We start from the raw sequence: 21,742 nt of genomic DNA, 5'->3' as shown, positions 1-21,742 counted from the left end.
AGGATATTGGGAAATCTTAGATAAAGCAAATAAAAGATACAATGAAACATGGAGAAAAACCTGAAAAAATATTCAAGGAATAAATTTGTTCATTTATTTATATTTATTATATTCAGTAAAGTTCAAACGTAAGAATTATTTCTTTAATTAATGTTAATGCTTTCTTAGTCTTCATTTTAACCATAATTTTTAAACGCAATCAGCTGAAATTGATGAAGCTTGAATCATACTTGTTTGTGTTCAACTTTTCTGATTTATTTTTAAATTGATCTTTACCCTTGCCAAAGAGTCAAACAAAATTTAATTCGCCCTTTCAATTGCCATAAAATATACCAATTGAAAGGTCTGAGTACTCTGTTGACTAACAGAAATTTGATCACGTATGACAGACCATAAGCTAACTGTAGTTCTACCAGTGGCACCGATTTGGGCATGCCTAACCCGATTCTGCCCCACTGTCCGAGTGGTTGGTTTATTTGCTGTACATCCGTTCGTTCCACTTTCGATTCGTTTCCCCATGCAGAGCTACCACGGATTCCCTCCATTCACCCACCTGCAGATCACCTCTGCCGCTGCCCCTTTCACTCTTGAATTTCTATGAATCGTATGGAAACATATGGGTGTATGGGTAGTATTGTAGATGTAATAACAGTTTAGTAAACTTATTTTGCTTTTATTTGTGTTATTTCAACGCCGCAACGTTGCAGTGGCACGAATTTCGTTTGATAATATCCAGGCGTCTCTCGGAGATGGAAGACAATAGGTTTACTTTTCGCTGTTGCTATACACTGCCAGAGTGGGTGCGTTTGTTTTGAAAGATAGACTTAAAACAATATACGACTTGGTCAAATTTGGTTCAAAGTTTCATTGACATTGAAAAAGAAACAAACATTTATTTATTCTTTTCATTTTGGCATACAACTCTGCTTTGGAAGGGTATCACAACTTCGTATACACTTAGAGACCCTACTTTCTTGTTGGTTTTTGCTTATGTTTTGCTTGAAATTGAAATCAATATAAAAAGCTCAAGGTGAGAGACCGCACCAACTCGATGTAGTCGTCGTCTCCACACACCACACGCAACGCCCCATCATCGTTGGCTTGGTTTACCGATAATTTTATAATTATCATCAGCTGCCTTAATGATGGCCAATGATGGCAGAGTGACAGGATGAGAGAGGGAGAGGCAGATGCCCTAGAAGTAGGAGGGGGCAGGAAGCATCAAACATTTGTTTACGACTCTATTTGGACTCTTCGTCCGCCCTGCCTGCCTCTGTCTTCACAAATTAGCACTCTCCTATCACCATCACCATCACCATCTCCTGCTTCCACACCCTCTCTTCTACACCCAGAGTAGGAGAGTGGGAGAGCGGGAGAACGGGACTCTCTTGGGTGTTACATTGACAAATTGGTTTGGAGCGCTTTTTTTATCGCCCGCTCTTATGCAAATGTGCTTTTTATTTTGTTTTGTGAGCGTATTTTTCGGGCCTGGTTTGCCTGCCTGCCATGGGTTTGGCCGGCTCTTGGATTTAGCTCAGGGCTATGGCAATTTGACATTTTCAATCAAAATTTGTTAATTATTTATTGAAGTGGAGACAATGATGATGACCCAGCCATACAAATGATGTCTGTGAGGGCGACTCGCGTCGCCTTTGGCCGCTATTTTGTCTTCGCCGCTATGGGTGATACAATGACCTTTCGATTTGCATTTTGAGCAGTATCGATCCACACGCATAATGGGAATTATGTTAATCATATGAATAATTGGTCCAAGATACGTCAATTGATCGGATTGAGTGGGTTTGCTGTTTTAGCGGATCAATTTTTTTTTTTTTTTACCATTTTTATTTGTTAGATCTTTGGATGCAGAGCTAATGGCAATGCTATGTTTACTTTCGATAGAATTATTATTAATATTGGCCTTTTGCAGCTTAAGCTTTGAAGCCTCTTAAAAGCCAACGCATAAATTTCTCCACTTTAACAGCCTGTCCTCGCACTTGGCACCAGACACTGTTTTGTATATATGTATGTACATATCTACATATTTCTATATGTATCCGCATCCATTTCAAGGACAACTTGGCAAAAGTAAGCCGCAAAAAGTATAAATATATATACAGTATATGTACATACTTATCTATATTTGACAGCTGACATTTAGAGCAGAGGAGTATAAGAAGCTTGAGGTCGCTGCCGTCGCTGGGTGCGTGTGCTCTTGAGGAATGCAATAAAAGAAAATGTGCGAAAAAAAGAGACAGAAAGAGCAGCAGCAGCAGCAGCTGAGGCTCGAATTATGCACAGACACACACACACACTGTCACATTTGCATACAAAGAAGCGGACGCAACGCGAGAAGCTTGCCGAAGAGAGCTGTAGAACGGGACAGACAGGGACAGAGTGCACGCACATAGCAAATATATTTGCACACGAAGTTCCAACTACACCAACAAACACACAGAAGAGATACGCGAGTGTTTGTAGGTAAATATATTACTGTAAATGCACTCCCTGCACGCATAAAGAAATTGGAACAAATGGAAGCTTCCAGAAATCGCCAGGCAGGTTTGACGACTTGTGAGTTCATGTTTTGTCTTGTGTGTTTTGTTTGTAAATGAAATAACGAGTTTAAGTTAGTAAAAGTATAAATAGATTGCATTTCTAAAATATATGTACAAACCTTGCAAGTCGAGTCTTAACTTCTTTATAACCAGTGCAGAACAATTAATGCTTCTTAATTGGTTCAACTTTGTTTTGCCCTTTAAATCGGGAATCACTGCAGGAGTACACACACAAAAAAAAAAACTTGTTCTCTCTTGGTCTCTTTTACGCTCGGTTAATGTTTCATGGTCTCACGTCCCGACTATAGTCATCGTTAATTGCATTATTCACAGCATTTTATTTCGCTTGTGCTCTTTTTTGGTTGCAATTTTTTACTCGACCTACCCCAAGGCTTATAAAGCTTTTAGGCAGCGCCAAAAGGCTTTATAGCTGTGGCCGTCAGGGGCTCCTGCAATCCCTCTCACCTGCCACTAAGGGAAGGAGCAACCGAAGTTGAAAGCGATACTGTGATGAACGGGAGAGAGAGAGAGAGAGCGCGAACGGCCCTATCAAAAGTAATTATGAACAAAAGACAGCAACAATACCAAACTAGGATTATGGTGTTCTTATTTGTTTTCGTTGACCGCAGGACGGAGTCCGGTCGGAGTGCACAAGTCAGGATTAATTAAGTTGGATGGAAAACCAGAAAAATGCTCCTTTGGCAGGCCACTTCGGAATTTGTGTTGAATTCTTGCGTACCTTATTGTCTTAACTAAACAATTATTCGGGGTTAAAGTTTAATTGCTGTTCTAAAAATCTTAAAAAATTGTGCGTAAGAAATCTTCGGAAATCTTGTTCTGGTTGTTCCTGATAATCAGTGATTAATCACTTAAATTTGATTTAATTCCTTAGATAAAGCATTTATCGTGCAGAGTTGTCGTCTCTAGTTTGCTGACTTAAATTCATCTTTAAAGCTGAAGTGCCTGCCTGATGGTTGTGTCCCTGTCAAGTCAGCATTGACCCTGCAGGAGGCACACAGACACAGACACAGACACAGACACACGGCGACATGTGCAATTGTGGCAGCAATTTAAGCTGCATCATGCAACATCGCCAAACCGGAAGCAAGTGCACCACAAAACACACACAGCAGAGACACACACTGGAGGCACAAACGACTAACAAGGGGCAGGACTGTGGCTGCAACTTCAGGATGGCTCTTCTGCCGGTGGTTGAGGCCTTTATTAAGCCAGCAAATAAAATCCGAATGCTTCAAGGATACGGCCGTCTGTCTCATGCATAGTCAGGAGCAACATCAGCAGCAGCACCGCCACCTCCATGGAACGACATAGAAGTTGGAGAAAAAGCAGAGGCAGAGGCAGAGGCAGAGGCAGCAGCAGCAGCAGTCGCATCCTTCACATGTTTTGTATACGATCTGAGGCAGTTGCAATTTATGCACACAACTTGTCAACGATGGAACGGTGGCTGGAGGGAGTAGCTTACAAGTGCTGCATTGGTTAGCCCTGGTGTGGAGAGAAGTGAAGAGGTGGCAGGTGGTTGGGGAAGAAGGATGATAGCAGCAAGCAATTTACACCGCACAATGCGTTGACACACGTCGTCCGCAAATGTGCGGCCAGAAGACAATAGAGAAAGGCACACAGGCATCCTGGGGAGCGACCAAGTCAGACCTGATCCGGGTCTGAGATGCAGCTTCGTGCCTCATTAAGCCAGAAAAGTGTCAAATGTCCTGGGTGGCTGCCAATGCCAGCAACAACACTTCACCCTGGGCCAGCCACTCCAAGTGGCTTTAATTTTGAGCTAAAATTTACGACTGTGTACGCCAAGGCGAAGGTTTCATTCACACCCATTTATCCTTGACGCTGTACTCCCCCCAACTTTCACCCACCCAGCTTCATAATTCACACAAGTGTTGACAATGAAAATGAAAATCCCATTAAAATGCAATATGTTGCAGCAACAGAGAGACAGCACTGGACGGGACAGAACCGGACAGGACAGGGGACACGGACACTGACACTCCACTCCACTCCACTCCACTCCAGCCAAGCGGCAAGACAACTTGGCCAAGTTCAATATTTATATGGCCAACAGCATTTTCGCCTGTGAAAATGTGCACAAACTTTATGATTCGATTTTCTGTGCAAGTGTTTTCCTTTGGCAATTCAGTTTTGCTGTGCACAAATTTAATTGAACTGAGGGAAATGCATGAAGAATATTATTCAATTCAATGAGACTAGTGTTGGAAGTTGCGCAATTCTCCTAAAAGTATGCAGTGGAAAAGTGTCAATTTGCCAGGTGTTCTGCAACACAAATGGTGTTTCCGCTTGTTTGCTTCATTCCCCCACTTCAGCTGTCTAGCTAGAAATAATGGTAATATTTGCACACATACATACATTTGGGAAGGCTCAGACTTTACGGGGCTCCGCGGACTATCTGCAGCCATCTAATTCTCTGATATTCAACAACAAAAGCTACTGCTGGTGTACACACTTTGTTTAATCCTCAATCATGGACTTTCCCATAGTTTCTGGCAGGAAGAAAAGTAAATAAATAAAAGTGAATATGGCCCAGGCGCCGGAGAACCACATGGTAACCGACATGCCCCACTGTAACATCATCAGTGGAAACAGCTCTAAAGTGGCAAAGATTAACAGACTCATCCACACCACCGATAAAGAGTGAGAGGAGAATATGAATTAGCAGAAAACACAAGCGGAAACAGCTCGACCAGCTGGAGAAAGAAGAGAGCGATGAGGCCAATGTTTGCCAAGTAAACGATGAGTAAACTCCGTGAGATCACAGTGCTCCGCGCAGTAGGTGAAGCATCCAAAGGCAATGCAGCCCAGGCCCACGCCCAGATTGGAGCAGTTGTCGTCCCTCAATGTCCACGATGACGGCCATGAAGCACTATGGCCACAATAATGGTCGATGTGTTGGCATCCAGGGCCAGGTCGGATGAGGCAAATGTATCGGACATGTAGTTGATGAAGCTGTACACGTTGCAGCACTCAAGTCCTACATGAGCTATAGCAAGTCCTTGTAGCTCAAGGGTTCCGAGTTCTGGCACTGCAGGGACAGCACAGCCATTCGAAGCTCTTCAAAACCGCTCTTCGATCTCAGCTGTGCCTTTTGGTCTGTTGGATTTTTATAAAAACCAAAAGATTTCTCGGCTGCACTCAGCTGGCTGCGCTTGAGCAGGTATGGCGCCCTTTCGGGCAGCATTCGATTGGCCAAATTGGCAGCCAAATGGCCGATAAGTGCTTAACACAAAGCCAGCCAATAAGCCAAGATTATACGACAGCAGGAAAGAGCACCTCGAATGCTAAAGATTTGAAAGATAAATCAATTGCAGTGCTAAAATTATTTTTTGCGTAAATGTATGTAAATGGAGCACCTCCGGTAAATCCGCACAGGAAACGCGCTGCATAGAGATAAACAACATTCGACGCAAAGTAGACGAGAATCCACAGACACTGCAGCGACGAAAACTCAAGTTATTTAGAGACTTGTGTGTGAAAAATCGTAAATAAACTCACCGCAAAGGGTACCGCCAGAAGAGAAATGCAAAACATTCGGCCCGCACGTTCCAGCAGCAGGGCTATGGTCAGATTGGTGCACAGACTGCCCAGAACGATCATAGAGCCACCCAGCCAGGACACCTCAGCGATGGTCACCTCAAAGTCAAGCGGTGAGTCTGTGGATTGGATTTTACCCAGTTATGATGTTCACTGTCCATCGAGTACTTAGTGGAAATCATCATTGGACTGCCAAGTTCTTTCCCATTTCATTCTGGAAACACTAACCAAAGTTCTGTAACATCTTTGCCATTGACTGGAGAACTACTCTGGATAATCTGTTCGGCTGATGACACAACCAAAATCTTTCCAAAATAAATTACCGTAATAAATCGGAGATAAAGTTGGCTCAAAAATGAATCTGTTTTTCTTGCTGTTTGATTTGTGAGCAGATAAACATTGGCCTAAAGGTGCCTTTGCATATTTTCATCTACTATCAATATTCATAAATTACAAACACACTTGTGCCGCCCCCAAGGGGAACAATTCACAAAGCAATTACTTCCAATTGAATCAATTTCAATCTGTGTGGAGATAGAATAGAATTATGCACAAATTATGGCAATCTTAATCAACAGTTAACAGTCCACCTGCCATCTCCTCCCGCAGGCGTATTGTGTGCGGCAGGTTAATCTGGTTAAAGGTTCCTTTGATCATATTATATTTACAAGGTGGCACAGGTTACAACCCGACTTCTGACTTCATTTTGCACATTTTGAATTTCTGTAAAGCATAAACTGGATATGCATCCAGTTGAATATACTTTTATATTTGGCAAACATTTCCCTCCTGCAAGTGCAGTAAAACTTTGCTGAAATTGCGTTCATCGCATAAAATAACACATTTTCCAGCTCGTTGGGTCCAGGGCTCAACGGCGGCGCCAGCCAAATGTTTAGGGATTATGCATAAAATGTTTGCTCACTGAATTTGATGATGCTTATATGATGATTCCTTACAAGTGCACAGACATACAACAGACAGCATTCACGTGTAAACAACATTCATAACGCATCAAAGGATTGCGAAAAGGAAAATAAAAGTCCACAGCCACAGTCTGCGACTCTTTCAATTGTTGCATCTTTTGCCAACAAAATGAAAAGAAGAAACTGCGTACATATTTATGTACATTTTCGCTTAGCCCCAACTGCAACTATTGTTTTCTGCTTTAAATATTTGTTGGCTAAATAAATTGAATACCTTCAGTAGACTCAGTAGCAAACATATGGAGTACGAGGATATTTTTTGTTTCATCGTGAGTCAGCTGGCTTGTTGCTTTTATTGGCTTTTGTGTGCTCTTCTTTTTGCTTCTGTTTGATGTTTGCCAAAGTAATTTAGCAGAAGCAACACACCAGCGAAATCGTGCACTGAGGAGCAAGGGCTGGAATGGAATGGAATGGAAGGGAAGGGAAGGGAATGGCGTAACGGCGAAAGTTTTCCTTCGTTCGGTTCGGTTCGGTTTAGGCGGGGTGGAAAAGTGTTTGCATATCAAGTATACGCAGCGTTGATTGGATTTGTAAACTGACCAACAACTCGCACTCCACTCGCTCTCCGCCTGTCAGAGGCGGCACCAGCATAATAATCATCATCCTCCTCATCCTGTTTAAAGCGTACAAGGGGGAATGGGTTTTGGGTGGAGTTATCCTTGGCACGTCCTGCAGGCATCGGTGATGTCGATGTCGATGTGACTGTGCTGTGCTGTGCTGTGCTGTGGCTGTGTCCGTGTCCGTCTCTGCTCCTGTCATGTTCACCTCAGACAGGCAAATCTGACAAGATATGGCATCTGTTCGCCGTGCCAGTCACTGGCACATATCGATATTGCATTTACTGGCTCGTTTGCCACATTGCAGATGGCTCTGCGGGGTCTGGGAGGGGCGGAGTGAATGGGTTAACACCTCCACACAGCCATAATCGTTCACATTCGAGTCGTAAAGAGACACGAGCTGAACCATATTATGGCCACTTTATATTGCCAAAGGCAAAGCCAAGTTGTGTGCCCCAAGGACACCCACGGGTATGGGTATATTCCTTTTCCCCCTGCCCCTTCTGTGTATGCATGATTTGACAGTCGTGGCGGTAGCATTTATTGTCACACAATATGTGGCCAAAGAAAGTGAGTGCAATATGTTTTTGCTCAACTGCCCTGCCAAGTGCGAGTACTTCATATAGCCCCTGGGCATGCAGGATTCTGCTTTATCCGCTAAAGATTTGTATTTTGTGAGTAATGCTATATTTGCACCTGTTGCTTGACCTCTAAAGTCAGTGAGTAATTTTTGAGTAGTGCTCTAAATTGTAGCAATGAATATTTAAATATTATATTTTGCCTCTCAATTTACTTATTTTTGTTCCTCTATTGTACACATTTAATGTTTATTTTATTTATTATTTATTTGGGCAATTAACTTTTCATAAATTCTTTTCTTTCCCCGCTTCTATCTATCTTTCGCCGAAGATTCTTGATAATATATTCTGCATGTTTTTCTCACTGAAACTTGTAAGCTCAAGAAATTTGGAGCTGCAAAATCATAAAATAATTTGTTAGAAAGTTCCGTGGCTTCCATTGCTGCTCAAACTTCATAGGCCGACCGCATAGGTGACAGCAGTTGCTGACGTCATAAGTTTGTGCGAGGTGCGGGAGAGTAAGTGCTTTAGAGTGGCAGAACTTGATTTACGGAAATTGTAAGTTTAGGAGAAATTACGGTGTGGCGGCAGCGCGTCGGAGTGGCTGAAAGAATGCAGCAAAAGCAAACAGAAGACATTCAACAGCTCCCTCTCTCAGGCCGCCTCGGGTGCCGACTCCCCCCTTGGAGCTAATGCATTTATGCTGAGAGGGAGAGAGTTGATTGCCATGTGCTCCTATTAGTAGTTTCAGAGAAAAGTAATTTGTTTATTAAATTAGATGTAAGGTAATAAAGCAAGGGTTTGTCGAGTGGCCAAAGTTCGGTCAAGGAAAGAGACAGGTGACAGGCACAGAGAGCAGCTTTTGCTGCAAAAACTGCTCACAACACAGCACAAAAATCCATCAAAGTTTGCATCACAGCAATAAGAGACACGGAAGACAGATATAAAGAGAGCAAAGCGACAGGGAGAGTGAGTGAGAGATGGTGGACTGTGGTAAGGCAACCACTGATAGAGCCATCGAAGAAGACAACCAGAGAACAGAGAAGTGAAAGTCGCAGCTGCCTGAACGAATGCCTCTCCTCTCCAAACTCGCATAAAAAGAAACCAAAATTATGTATGAGGCATGGCATGTGCATGATTGATTAACGTTGAATGAGTGGGCGGAGCTCTATATACATATAAAATAAAAGCAAAGAAATTGTGAAATAATCCCAAGAGCAGCTGGATGGTGGCTGCCTCTTGGCATGGCCATGGAACGTGTCTGGCTGGCACTTAATTAGAGGCGCACCGGAAACGGAAACGAACTGCATGACCAGCCAGCGGTGGTCCTGGGCCACAGACACAGACACAGACACAGACAGAGACAGAGTGGACTCGTGTGGACCGTATATGCATTTTGCATGGGTCTGGCTCTCGCCTGGAAAGGACCACAGGATGCAGCAAGCTGAATGCTGTTTGGATGTCTGTCTAATGACAAAATGGAATTCGTCCGATGTCCGCTAAAAGTTTGCTCTTAATTAAATGCACTGAATGCGTGCAAATATTTTTGCATTTATTTAATAAACAAAAAAAAGCATAAAGCATTTCCCCTAAGCATTTTTGCTCACCTTTCTGTATTTCAAAATTAGTTTGAACCCAGACAATGGCAGGAATATTTGTCCTGGAATACTTTTGGTTGAAGCAACCTTCTTCTCCAGTCGAATTGCTTTATTCTCTGACACTGCAAAGCAAATTTCTGCTTACATTCATGTCAAATAATATTTCTGATTTCTAGCATTATTTTCATATTCTGTCCGACGCCTTCGGGTGGGTGTCTGCCAATGCCACGGGGCGGGAGTCGCAGCTGCTGCCTGACATACATATTTCACTTTTTTTTGGGGGCAGTTTTATCTGCAAAGACGCATCATAATTGCGGCCACGCCGCAGGAAGCACACAGGAAGTAAAAGAAGAAGGCCGCCAGAAGGGGGAAGGGGGTGTTAGCAGAGGGCAGCCAGCGAGCAGCCAGCCAGCCATTCCTGTGCATAATTGAAATTCCAGCCTAAACGCGTTTGTGGCACGGAAATTGCGCGCACAGCAGCATCGCATCCCCGGACGACGCCCCAAAAAAGGATGCGGATGCGACGGTTTTCCAAACGAAACAACAACAACAAAAGCATAACAAATAGAATACAGCAAACAAATAACAATTTAGATGCATTTACTTTAATAATAATTAAAATTTCGTTTATATTGCGTCCAGTCTGCGGCGGACTGTGTCGCATGACATCCTTTTACCTGCTGTTTACATTCAAATGAGTTTTTGGCCAATAATTAATAACCGCATAAATAAAATTCCCAGCGGTGACATTCGCAAATCGTTGCCACCCCAAAAACGTAATTAATTTCAAGCCAAATAACAATTATTATGAGGCCGCACAGCAGGTGGCAGGTTGCGTGCTGTGTTTGCCACAATTATAATAGTGGTAATTGCATTTCGAGAACATATTACGCCATTACGCTCTGGGGGATATGCACTTTGTGCCGAATATGCCCTAATTTGCCCTTCTACTACATAAATGCATTTGATAAATGCATTTCCAAATTCAAATTTGAATTGCGCGCGCACAGCTGTTGGCTCTGGTGTTGCCACCTGGAGCGTGGACACAATAGAGCGCGCGCCGCACTGCGCATGCGAAGGCTTTCCCACAAAAGAGTCCAAGTGTCTTTTTTTTTGTTGGTCATTATTTCCAATGAAGTTTTGGATGGCCAAGAGAAGTCCGTCAGTACCAGCCGAGCTATCAAAACGCATCCACATTCGCGCGGGCAGCGGATCGACTGCATTTATTGTGCATTGACAACAGTGCAACGCGAGCAAATAGCGAGCGAACAGCAGCTACTAAGAACTAGTGAAATCACACTGACAAACGCTTACACCGGTTGATAGTTGTAATTTACAATTAAATTACACAAAAAAATTACAACCATAAAATGTAAAAACAACTGTAATTCAAAGTTTTACGCGCGTTCGGTCCACAACAGCAACAAGCGTGGCAACTCTACGTCCCACTCCCGCTCTCACACTCACGCCAACAGTGAATAACAACTGTTAATTCTAAACAAATGTTAACGCTTAACAGTCATGTAAATGTGTGGGAAGCAACGATAAAACGCGAACAGGGTGACCAAGGGCATTGCATTTTTAAAATTTCCCCATTGAAATTGGAAATTGGGTATACATAGGTCGACACCACCGGCTGACATTCAACAAGTAGTCAAATGACGTAACTTTACATTCTTCCTTACGTTATGTTCTTACGTTGTATGCTAATTTGTTTTGTATCTACCATTTTAGAATGCACATTATTTTGAAAACAACAAAATAGAAGGAAGTCAGGAAAATCAGACAATCTTGTGCAGAATTGATTCATCAATAGAATAAAATTATAGTTTTATTGCGAAGAGTTCCTCTTCAGGGAAACAATATAATTAATTTCCTCTTTTGTTGCGCGTGCTATTTTTAAATATTTATCAATGCTTTCAGTTAACATACATGGTGTGTCTTTTAATAATTTACACACTGAAGTCAAAGATCCCTTGCTGCCAGAAGGGGTGATTTGAATAAAAAATTCAAATACAAATATGTTAAATATGAGGTCATTAGCTTTACAACCCAATTAAAAAGAGTATTTACAATAAGCCAAATTGATTCTTCAAACAGATTAAATTATTTGTTCAGTGTTAAAAGTCTTTGCAAGCTAGTAATATCAAATAGAACATCAAAATCGAGGAATATGATTTAAGAAGGTATATTTTGAAAATGAAAAAGTATATTTCGGTATATTTTTGAGGCCCTGACGGTATATTTTATCGATAATTTCGCGGTCACGCTGCCAATTCGCTGTAGCGATAAAATACCAAAAAAAAAATGTCGTGTGTGTGTTATTAATTGTTTATATTGTTTATAAAACAAATAGAAACCCGGCAATAATGCAAAGAAACGCAATAATGATGTTCGCGTGTGTTCATGTGTGTGCGTAAATGTCGCGGAAATGTTGTCGCTGGGAGACCGCGAGAAGTGCCGTCGCCCTCGTCGCACCCTCGTTCCCCCCGTCCATGCTCCTCCCATTCCCAGCCCATGCCCGCTGCTGCTGCCCGCCGGCGACACCCCACCGCTGCCCTGCTGCCCCACACTGCGGCTTCTGGCCCACGCCAGGAAATGAATAATCACATAAAGTTTATTAAAAAATAACCTTTAAATTGGAAACAACAACAACAAGCAACAGCAACAAACACAGTACGGAGAGATGTTCAAGATCTGCTTGTAGAGGCAAGTGTTATCAGCTGGGGGCGGGAGCCAGCCAGTGAAAAACCTCACAAACAACAAGGCAAAAGAGCAACAACAAAAAATGCGTGTGACTTAAGAGAGAGTGTTGTTATTGTTGTTGTTGCTGCACTTGAATCACGCAAGACACCTCCCCCCCACCCCGCACTCGCTCTCTTTACCTGTCTCTCCCACGCGCTGTGCACACAAGAAACAACCGTTAAACCGCAGAACATTCCCCTTGCAAAAATAGTAAATAAAATAAAGCGACAACGGGACTAGCAGTAAACCAAACAAAAGAGACAGAGAATGCAGGCCAAAAAGCGTTACATTCTCGTGATTGTGAGCTGCGCCTTCCTGGCCTACGCCTACTTTGGTGGCTATCGGCTGAAAGTGTCGCCGCTGCGTCCACGCCGCGCCCAACACGAATCGGCCAAGGATGGGGGCGTGCAACCGCCGTACGAGCAGCTGCCCAGCTTCCTGGACCATGCAGATCCACTGGGGCCACTCGTCGGCCACGGGAATGGATCTGCGGCAGTGTTCGGAGCACTGGGACACAACGACTCGCGTCGCAGTCGAGGATCGGATTGTAGGATGGAGACCTGCTTCGATTTTACACGCTGCTACGAACAGTTCCTCGTGTACGTATACCCGCCGGAGCCGTTGAATTCGCTGGGCGCTGCACCGCCCACATCGGCCAATTACCAGAAGATACTCACTGCCATTCAGGAGTCGCGCTACCACACCAGCGACCCGACAGCCGCCTGCCTCTTTGTGCTGGGCATGGACACCCTGGACAGGGACTCCCTCTCCGAGGATTATGTGAGAAATGTGCCGTCGCGCCTGGCCCGCCTGCCGCACTGGAACAATGGCCGAAATCACATAATCTTCAATCTGTATTCGGGCACCTGGCCGGACTATGCGGAAAATTCGCTGGGCTTCGATGCAGGCCATGCCATTCTGGCCAAAGCCAGCATGAGTGTGCTCCAGGTGCGACATGGCTTCGATGTCAGCATTCCGCTATTCCACAAGCAATTCCCACTGCGGGCTGGCGCCACGGGCTCTGTGCAGTCCAACAATTTTCCAGCCAACAAGAAGTACCTGTTGGCCTTTAAGGGCAAGCGGTGAGTCTTAACCATGTATTTGTTCTCTTTTCATCAATTTAATTGTAAAATGGTTCCAAGGATCCGCAATACCGCATCGATTTGCTGTCTGATTCCCGAGCCGGGCTCAAACTGTGGGGCATCTCTGCTGTCAAACGATTCGATTGCATTGCAATTAAAATGCGTATCCCATTGGTGGGGCATGCAGCCTTGGTCTTTAATCTCACTCCCTATCTCTGCCGGCCACCAACCATTCTTCGACTCCTGGAGTGGGAGGGCATGCGTCTGGTGTAGTCAGGCGGCAAATTGCAGGTTGCATCCATCTATCGATGCCAATTCCTCTACAGGAAAATGGGAAACAGCAAACTGAAAATGCGAAAACTCAATCGAAATCCAAAAAGGAAAAAGTATGACTGCTTCTGTTCGTTTTGGGCCTATGCAGTCAGTCTATTGCGAATGGAATTGAATGGCAGTAGGGAGACGGGTGGAGTCACCATTCAAATTGAAAAATTGTCTAGCAACGCGTCATTCATCATCATGTCCTTCTGTATTTTTCTGTGCTTCTGTGTTTGAGTGAGCCTCCACCTCCACCTCCACCTCAACCTCAACCTCCACTTCAACCTTTGCCTAGTCGTGTCGTAGTCGCAGTCGTAGTTCTGGCTTTTTGTTACTCTTTTGTTTGTCTTCGCTTTATTGTTGTTTACTCGATTGTGCCACACCGCACGGCATCACATCACAAGCAAGGACTATAACCATGGGGCCAGCCCTACCCCACCACCTACACTCGACAAAAGGAAGGGACAGGGGGCACACAGGTTCTTCTTTTGGCAGGTAACTCGATTCCATAACAGTCTCCCATTCAAGAGAGAGGGCTGGGGCAGGACGTGGCAGGGAGGAGCCGCTGTCTGGAATGACCTTTTTGTGTCGTGTGTCATGTGTGGCAGTGCGGGGCAATACATGGAATCATCACCTGATGTCCACGTGGTGACGCTGACGGCGACGGCGACATGAGCTCATTTTGCTCTAATTTAAAATTGATTTTTGCCCCACGCTTCGAAATTGGAGTGTGGGCATTGCCACAAACTATACATACATATACTTATGTATACTTATACTTCATGAAAATTGCTTCATTAAGTTGAGTGCATTTAACGCAAAAGTAATTAATTTTGTATGTATCGTATGTGAGGAAACACTATCAAAAGTGAAGACTCTCGCACCGCAGTGTGTCCGTTGATGGCTGCTTCTGCTGCGTTTGCTTGCATTTTAATAGTGCGGCAAGGGCAGTCACAATTTCCCCATTAAACTAAAAAGGAAATACAGCTATAAAAGAAGATGCTTATGCTTATTCTTATGCCTGTTAGCCTATCCTTAGATCGCAGCTAAAATCAAACCAAAAACATGGCAGAGATGGGAGAGGCTTGCGGCGGCTTTTGGCAGCTGTGTCTGCAGGAGGATTACCTTTTCGGGGGCACGCCAAAGTGTTGTTCAAGTCGTTAATGGTACAGCCACTTGATGGGCATAAACGCACGCATGGGGATAAAAGGACTCCACCGCAACCGTGCATTCTGGTCATCCTTTGTGGAATGGAAGAGTTGATGGTTTGCCCAATTAAACGCGCACCTCAAACGAGCCGTCGGTCTGTGTGTGTGTGTGTGGGTGTGTGTGGAAAAGCCCATGAGAAGTGTGCAGTTTTGGGGTCAGAGTTAATCTGTGGCTGAACGTCTGCATTTAACATTCGTTTGGCGGTTTTCAGCTTTCTGCCTTTGGCTGTGTTGGGACACTCAAAGGCTCGACACTAGTTTCTCTCTGACTGGGAGACGTTGTTATGCTGTTAAAAGTAACCTCCTTAAATGTTCACCTTCGCAATGCTAATGCGTATTTCAATAGCAAATCTAAAGAGAGCAAATGGGAATTTTGCGGCAATTCCTGTGGAAGCCAGCACTCGCAGCATCCACTTGCATGTGCAACAACACAAGCACATCGTTGTGTGCCTCCAACAAAGCTGAGCAATAAAATAAGTGAAACCTGGCTACCCCCGGGTACCAACAACGTCTTGATATTCTCACGTTCTGGCCGTGGCTGGGGCTCTCTGGCTTTTATTAACTTTCCATCTCGCTTCTTTATGGGTAGTCGAGGGGCTCCCACATGCCATTCAGGCATGGGGAGAGGATTTAAAAGGAAATTGCATTATTTGAAGAGTTTTTCCCCTCAGTGACATCGATACGTATGGGGTTTTTCGTTTACTTATTCCAGATTTCCACTTGGGACGCAGCATCGATGGTTGTGAATTTACTTCCCTTAATTACAAAGTAAGGGAAATATTCTTATTCCTTTTTTAAGTACCAATTAAGAGGGAAATCAAAGAATGCTATCAGAGCCAGAAAAAGAAAACATTAATTATGATGTCTGTGATGAACTAAGAGCGAATGTCTGATTTTATCTATCTATCACTTGTACCTCTACCACCAAACAGGAATTTGTGGCATTTGGAAATGCACTGCACATGTTCATGTCCTGCCAAAGCCCTAGAGGATTTACACTTTTCGATGAGAGTTTCTCTCTTGATTTTGTGTTTGCTCTGTTTTTCGTTTTGGGTTGAGTTTGCTTTGAGTTTCATTTGGATTTTCGTTGGCTGGCAATTTGGCATCGTGCGTATCGGTGCAAATGCCAAATTGCAATTCCATTTTAGACCAAAACTCACATTTTTTTCCTGTGCTTTTGCACCGTGCACCATTCATTCCCGCCAACACCTATCCAACTAGTCGACCCTCCAATAAATTGTTGCCCCAAAGAGTATGTTGCGGTTCGCTTTCGTTGCGTTTCGTTTCGTTGCGTTTCGTTTCAATTCTCTTTGCTTTGGTGGATGGGGAAAAGAATTAGCTTTCAGCTGTGTGTGCATGGCATTGGTTCATTGGTTTTTCCAGCTTTTCACTTAATTAATTTCTGCACAAAATCAGACTCCGAATGCACAGAACTCATCTCGCGGTCCTTAGGGAATTTAATGTTTTATTGCAAAATGCAATCAAGAGCAAGTCGAATTTAAGCTTGAAATTGAGGCAAATGGGAATTAAAAACAAGACAATTTTAGATTATTCTTATTTCGGGTTATATTTTCTATGCCAAAACATGCATCCTTTTCTTTATTTCCATTCCCAGAAAGTATTTAACAATCTATTTATTTTCCATTGTTGCTGATGTCTGTTGTACATTGTTGCAATTGGTTTGGTAACTGAAATGCATCAAATAAATGTACGAGAAGTATTTAAGGCTCGGTTATGCCTCTGCCATTCTATCTGTGCACATTCCTGCCTTGCCATTGCTTCTCCTCCACATCATCTCTCTAAAATCTATGCCCACAAGTTGAATTGATTATGGGGCAAGCACCAGCAGTAGACTTGTGAGCCAGAGGGGAGGCAGATACAGACAGACATACAGACAGAGTGCCAGTGGATAATATAGATAAATGCTTGCAGACTAGTACTTCAAGGAAGGGCGACATGGGGGCGGTAATGTACGCGTACTTGTAACTTTATCTACAGACTAGGCCCACGCAGCCAGCCAGCACAGGCCACACATAGTGGAAGAGCTATCTCTCTCCGCCTCTCCCTTATGACGCACTTATGACGTATAAGCGGCTCAGACCGTTTATGCGATTTGCAGCTTTATTGACGGCACGTGCCGGACAGGCCAACATAGGGATTGCAGATTGCGAACTCTGCCACGGTGCAGGGTGTGGTGTGTGTGTGTGTCGGCAATCCGCTGCCTTCAATGAAATGAAACGAAACGTGTGAAATATAGTCTACGTTTTACGTTCTTCGTTCTTTCTTCCCCTCAAACCATCTAGAACTCATTATCAATGAGAGCAGTCGACAGCCGGAGGTCTGAGGGCTTATCAAAGCGGGAATGTCCATCTCATTTTGCATTCATGGGGGGTGGTGGGGCTTAGGGTAGGTTGCGGGAGCTGCTCGCGACCAGTTTGAAAACTGTTTCTAAATTGTTCTCGAATTTCACAAATGCCACTCTCCTTTCTCTTGGCATTCACTAAGTGACATTAGTTGGCATTTTTGTCCATGTTCTTAGGTTCTCTTTGTTTACTTATTTGTTGTGCTTCTGCTTCTGCTTCTGCTTCTCCTTAGTCAATTGCCTTATGCAGATTTTCTTGCTTCAGTGAAACGGGATTTGTGCTTGGCAAAGGGAAAATATTTTAGGTCAGTCACTGTGTGTACTATGCACAGTGAAATCCTGCTTGGGATGGACATGCCACCACATTGCCAGTAGCAAATGAACACACATATTGAGGCTTCACTGTACAACCAGTACGGAATGTGCGTGTGTACGTTTGAGGCTGACTCGTCCACTGACTCGTTGCCAAATAAAAGTCAATAAAAACAGTAAAGCCACTTGATGACCATAAACAATCTTTATGGATGCCATGTTTTGGCAAATGAACTTCACAAAATCATCAACCGATAAATAGCAAACCCATAAAATGCAAACAAAAACTCCACAAAAACGGATACGGATATCTGATAGCTCTTCGATTTTTGTTTATGGGAAGCTTTTCCCGGCGGGTTGGCTTGAATTTTATTCAGAAAGTGTAGCGATTTTTGGGCTTTTTTTTGCCTAAGCAGAAATGCAATTAAAAGAAAATCTTATTTTCTACAAATTAGTTCTCTTAATAGTTTTTCCTTTGCAAATAGTTGGCCCAAAAAGCAATCTTAATTAACTTTTCCACTCATTCCGAGTCCACTTGCAACCGCAGGATGTGAGGGGGCAAGGGCGTGGCAGTGGTGCCACAATAATCTTTCGGCTCTTAACTTTGCTGCATCCAAACCAAACCACAAAAACGAGTACAAAGAAAAAGGATTCTATTTAAGTACGACAATTCTATTTGTATACCCTTCAAGATTTCTAGTTCAGACTGAAGCCGTCGCCTGCATCGCTCAGAATTGTTATACCCTCAGAAAGGGTATCGAACACAAATGAAGAGTAAATGATAATTCAATTGCTCTCAATTGAGTGCTGCCATCCGCAGTGCAACGAGAGAGAGACAGAGAGAGAGAGAGAGAGACCAACATTTGGAGAGCCAAAAGAGTGCCGACGAGTGGGTGCACAAGAGACAAGAGGTTGGTGTCCGGCAACCATTGAAACCGCCAAACCATATTCCTTCCCCTGTATGTACGAGTTTGTATGCTGCATGATTATTATTATTCCACTTTCGACTTTGGGCCTCGCCTGGCAGAACGATAATAAAATAAAAAAAAAAACATTTAATTTTAATTTCATTTTGTAATGAGTCATGATGGAGAGAGCTGCAGGGGGAGTGTTTGTGGTTTGTGGAGTGACGCTGGTATGAGAAGTGGGGGAGGGGGGCGGGAGACCGGATGGCTCTGAGGATTTGCAGAGAATGTTTGGCCTAAATAAGCGATGGCCTCTGGCATGTACCCTGCCCAAGCCACTGCCACTGCCCCCTCCTGACCAACGCGCGCTAGCTGCGAAAAATTTCCTTTTTTAATTATGCCTTTCCTCTCATTCTCTAAGTGTGTGTGTGTGTGTGTGTGTTTGTGTTTGTTGGCCCTTTCACGTGGCTTGACTTTCCTCTCGGTTTGCGGTTTGTGTCCGTGCTAAATGCGCATATGGCGGCAAAATGAATTTTTGTGCAACAAACACAAAATAGAACAACTTGAAAACAAAACAAAATGGCTGAAAATTATACACCAAAAAGTGCAAAAGTATATTTGATAGTCCGTGGGCATTCCCATTAGCAGAAGTTTTGAAAGTTTCAAAATAATCTAAAGGCAGCAATCAAAAATGGCCAAGAGATAATCCGTGACTAAAATAATCGCATTGTGTTCCAGTTGAGGTAAGCTAATCCTCGCTTTTGGCTCTCTCTCTCTCTATTTCGGGGCTTTAATGGTTTAATGGATAAACGGGGCAGCAGCTGTCTGGCATAATATGCCCTCGATTCTCAGATCTCAGTCTCAGATCTGCTCTCTTATGCACTGCCAGGCATTTAAAATTGAGCAATAAATACATTCCTTGATCACAGCTCTCTGGCGGTCTTTGACTTTCCCTAAGAGGAACATTTACTTGCATAATTTCCGCTCTGTTTTTGCCATGAAAACTGCTGGGTAGCCATCACAGCACACACACACGGTTAAAATAATATGTCATGTGTGCACTTTTGGAGCCACAACAACGAGAACTTTGCTCTGGCAGTGGCAGTTGCAGCAGCAGTTGCAGGTTCAGTGGCAGTTTTGTGCGCCGCTACCCTACCGCTTCCTCTTTTCACTGCAGTACTTTTATGTTTGGTCTGTTAGTTATTTTCATTAACTGTCTCTTGTTTCTCTTTAAATGTAATCTTAAAGCTTGCCTACTTTTTTGGGCTGTAAACTGAGCTAAAAAGAAAGGCAAACAACCGGAGAGAACAAAGCTAAGCAAAGCCAAGCACAGGGACCGCACTTCACCCTGTTCTTGTTCTTACTTTTGGGGATCTCTGCTTTTAATTTATGACAGTGTGGGGAGGGAGACGGCGTGCTAATGTAATTATGATAAAATGCGTCACCGCAACGAGTTGAATGGCTGCCGTCTGCTCTTTCTCTCTCTCACTCTCTCCCACTCTGTCTCTCTACACTTTGGGCATGGTTGTTGAACAAATTTGTTGCCAAAAACACGCAGCAGCACTTGAGTACACGCGTTGTGGAAAACAATAAATTTATAAACGTTGAACCAGCTTCCCTGCTTCCCTGCTCCTCTGTCCCCCTGTCCACCCATGTCTCTCGCAGCACATTCTTGCTGCTACCCGCCTGTCATACTTTTTGCGTTTCTACGGCTATGTTTGCGGAGTTATGCCAGTAACAACAGCGCAAAACGTTGTCTGGTGAGGTGCCAAGCATTCTAATGGGTGGTGTGTTCCACCCTGCTGACAAATGGGTGTGTGAAAGGAGTAGGCAATATACGGAGAGACAGAGAGAAAGGTGAAGTGAGTTTCCAAGGGATTCGGCTTGAAGCGGACCCTAAACGGGACGTGCATACATTTGCGCCTGTCTTTGCCTGCAGAACCTTCCCAGCTGTAAATTTGTGAAACATTTCGAGGGATTCACCAGGAAGCAATACTCGTATATTTTCGATCATCAATGCGCAAAGGTTCTCTGAGTTGTGTTTGTCCTTCTTGCAAATGGGAACGAAATTCAATTTGGTTTACAATAAATAAACTCAAAATGTGTACGTGCAATTATGCACAACCATAGGTTAAATATCTTTTCCAGAAAGAATACAACAGATTTTCGTTGGGTATTTGCTAGCACCTTGGCCTCATCTCTTCCACTTTTTCGTACAAAAATTATTAATTCTCTATTCTTAAAGTCAACGCAAAAGGACACTTCCACTTCCCTTACACGTTCGAGTGTGCCAGTGTGTGTGTGTGTGCCTTTATTCCCCTACTCGCTAAACAATGGAACTTTATTTTCCAATATTTCTTTACCATTGTTTTGTGTATATTCATTTTGGTGCTTTATTTTTTTATTCGTGTCTTTTGTTGCTGCTGCTGCTGCTGCTGCTGGTTCTTTGTTTTTTCCGTTGTTGTGTTATTTGTTGCTATTGCGTTTTCATTGTTTGCTCTTTACTTTGGCACTTTTGGCCTCTGTTACGTTTTTTGGCCACTAGCGACTAGCAACAGACGACGACGTTGATGTTATTTATTGCCCAACAAAAGCGGAAGGGCGGGAGAGCGGCACAACAATAGAGTTGGAGTGGAATCCGCTCACGTTTCAAATAAATTGATTAAATTTCATGACACTTCATCATGCCACATATGTACACATCGTGTATACATTTATAAACAGAGGCCACAGAAACAGACACTGCCACAGCCCACATCCCGCACTCCACAGCGTCAGAGTCGCAGAAGCTGCAGACACATTTTCATGATTTTTCTCTTCTTTTTTTTTTAAGCTAAAAGTTTTGCACATGAAACATGTGTTGGTGGTGCTGGGGAATGTTGCAAGTTGTTTTTCTTCTGATATGATTATTATTATGCCTTTCCCTGTACGCCGGGAGGGTGGCACGAAAAAGCAGTGGCAGG

The 21,742-nt window shown here is 43.6% G+C and overlaps 1 protein-coding gene and 1 pseudogene across 1 annotated transcript in view; one reads left to right on the top strand and one right to left on the bottom strand.

Annotated features, from left to right (window-relative positions):
* Positions 1 to 5,028: 5,028 nt before the first annotated feature.
* On the bottom strand, positions 5,029 to 6,269 carry LOC117584085 (annotated as a pseudogene).
* Positions 6,270 to 12,118: 5,849 nt separating this feature from the next.
* LOC117592438 (exostosin-1) overlaps positions 12,119 to 21,742 on the top strand; it is a 61,083-nt gene continuing 51,459 nt past the window's right edge. The window contains exon 1 of the mRNA XM_034286191.1: positions 12,119 to 13,677. Coding sequence (XP_034142082.1) covers positions 12,863 to 13,677 — 815 coding nt within the window. The 5' untranslated portion in view covers positions 12,119 to 12,862. The remainder of the gene's footprint in view (positions 13,678 to 21,742) is intronic.

Source organism: Drosophila guanche, unplaced genomic scaffold (assembly GCF_900245975.1).
Source record: "Drosophila guanche unplaced genomic scaffold, DGUA_6, whole genome shotgun sequence".
Lineage (NCBI taxonomy): Eukaryota > Metazoa > Arthropoda > Insecta > Diptera > Drosophilidae > Drosophila > Drosophila guanche.
The sequence above is the reverse complement of the archived record's forward strand: the minus strand, read 5'-3'. Positions and strand labels throughout refer to the sequence as shown.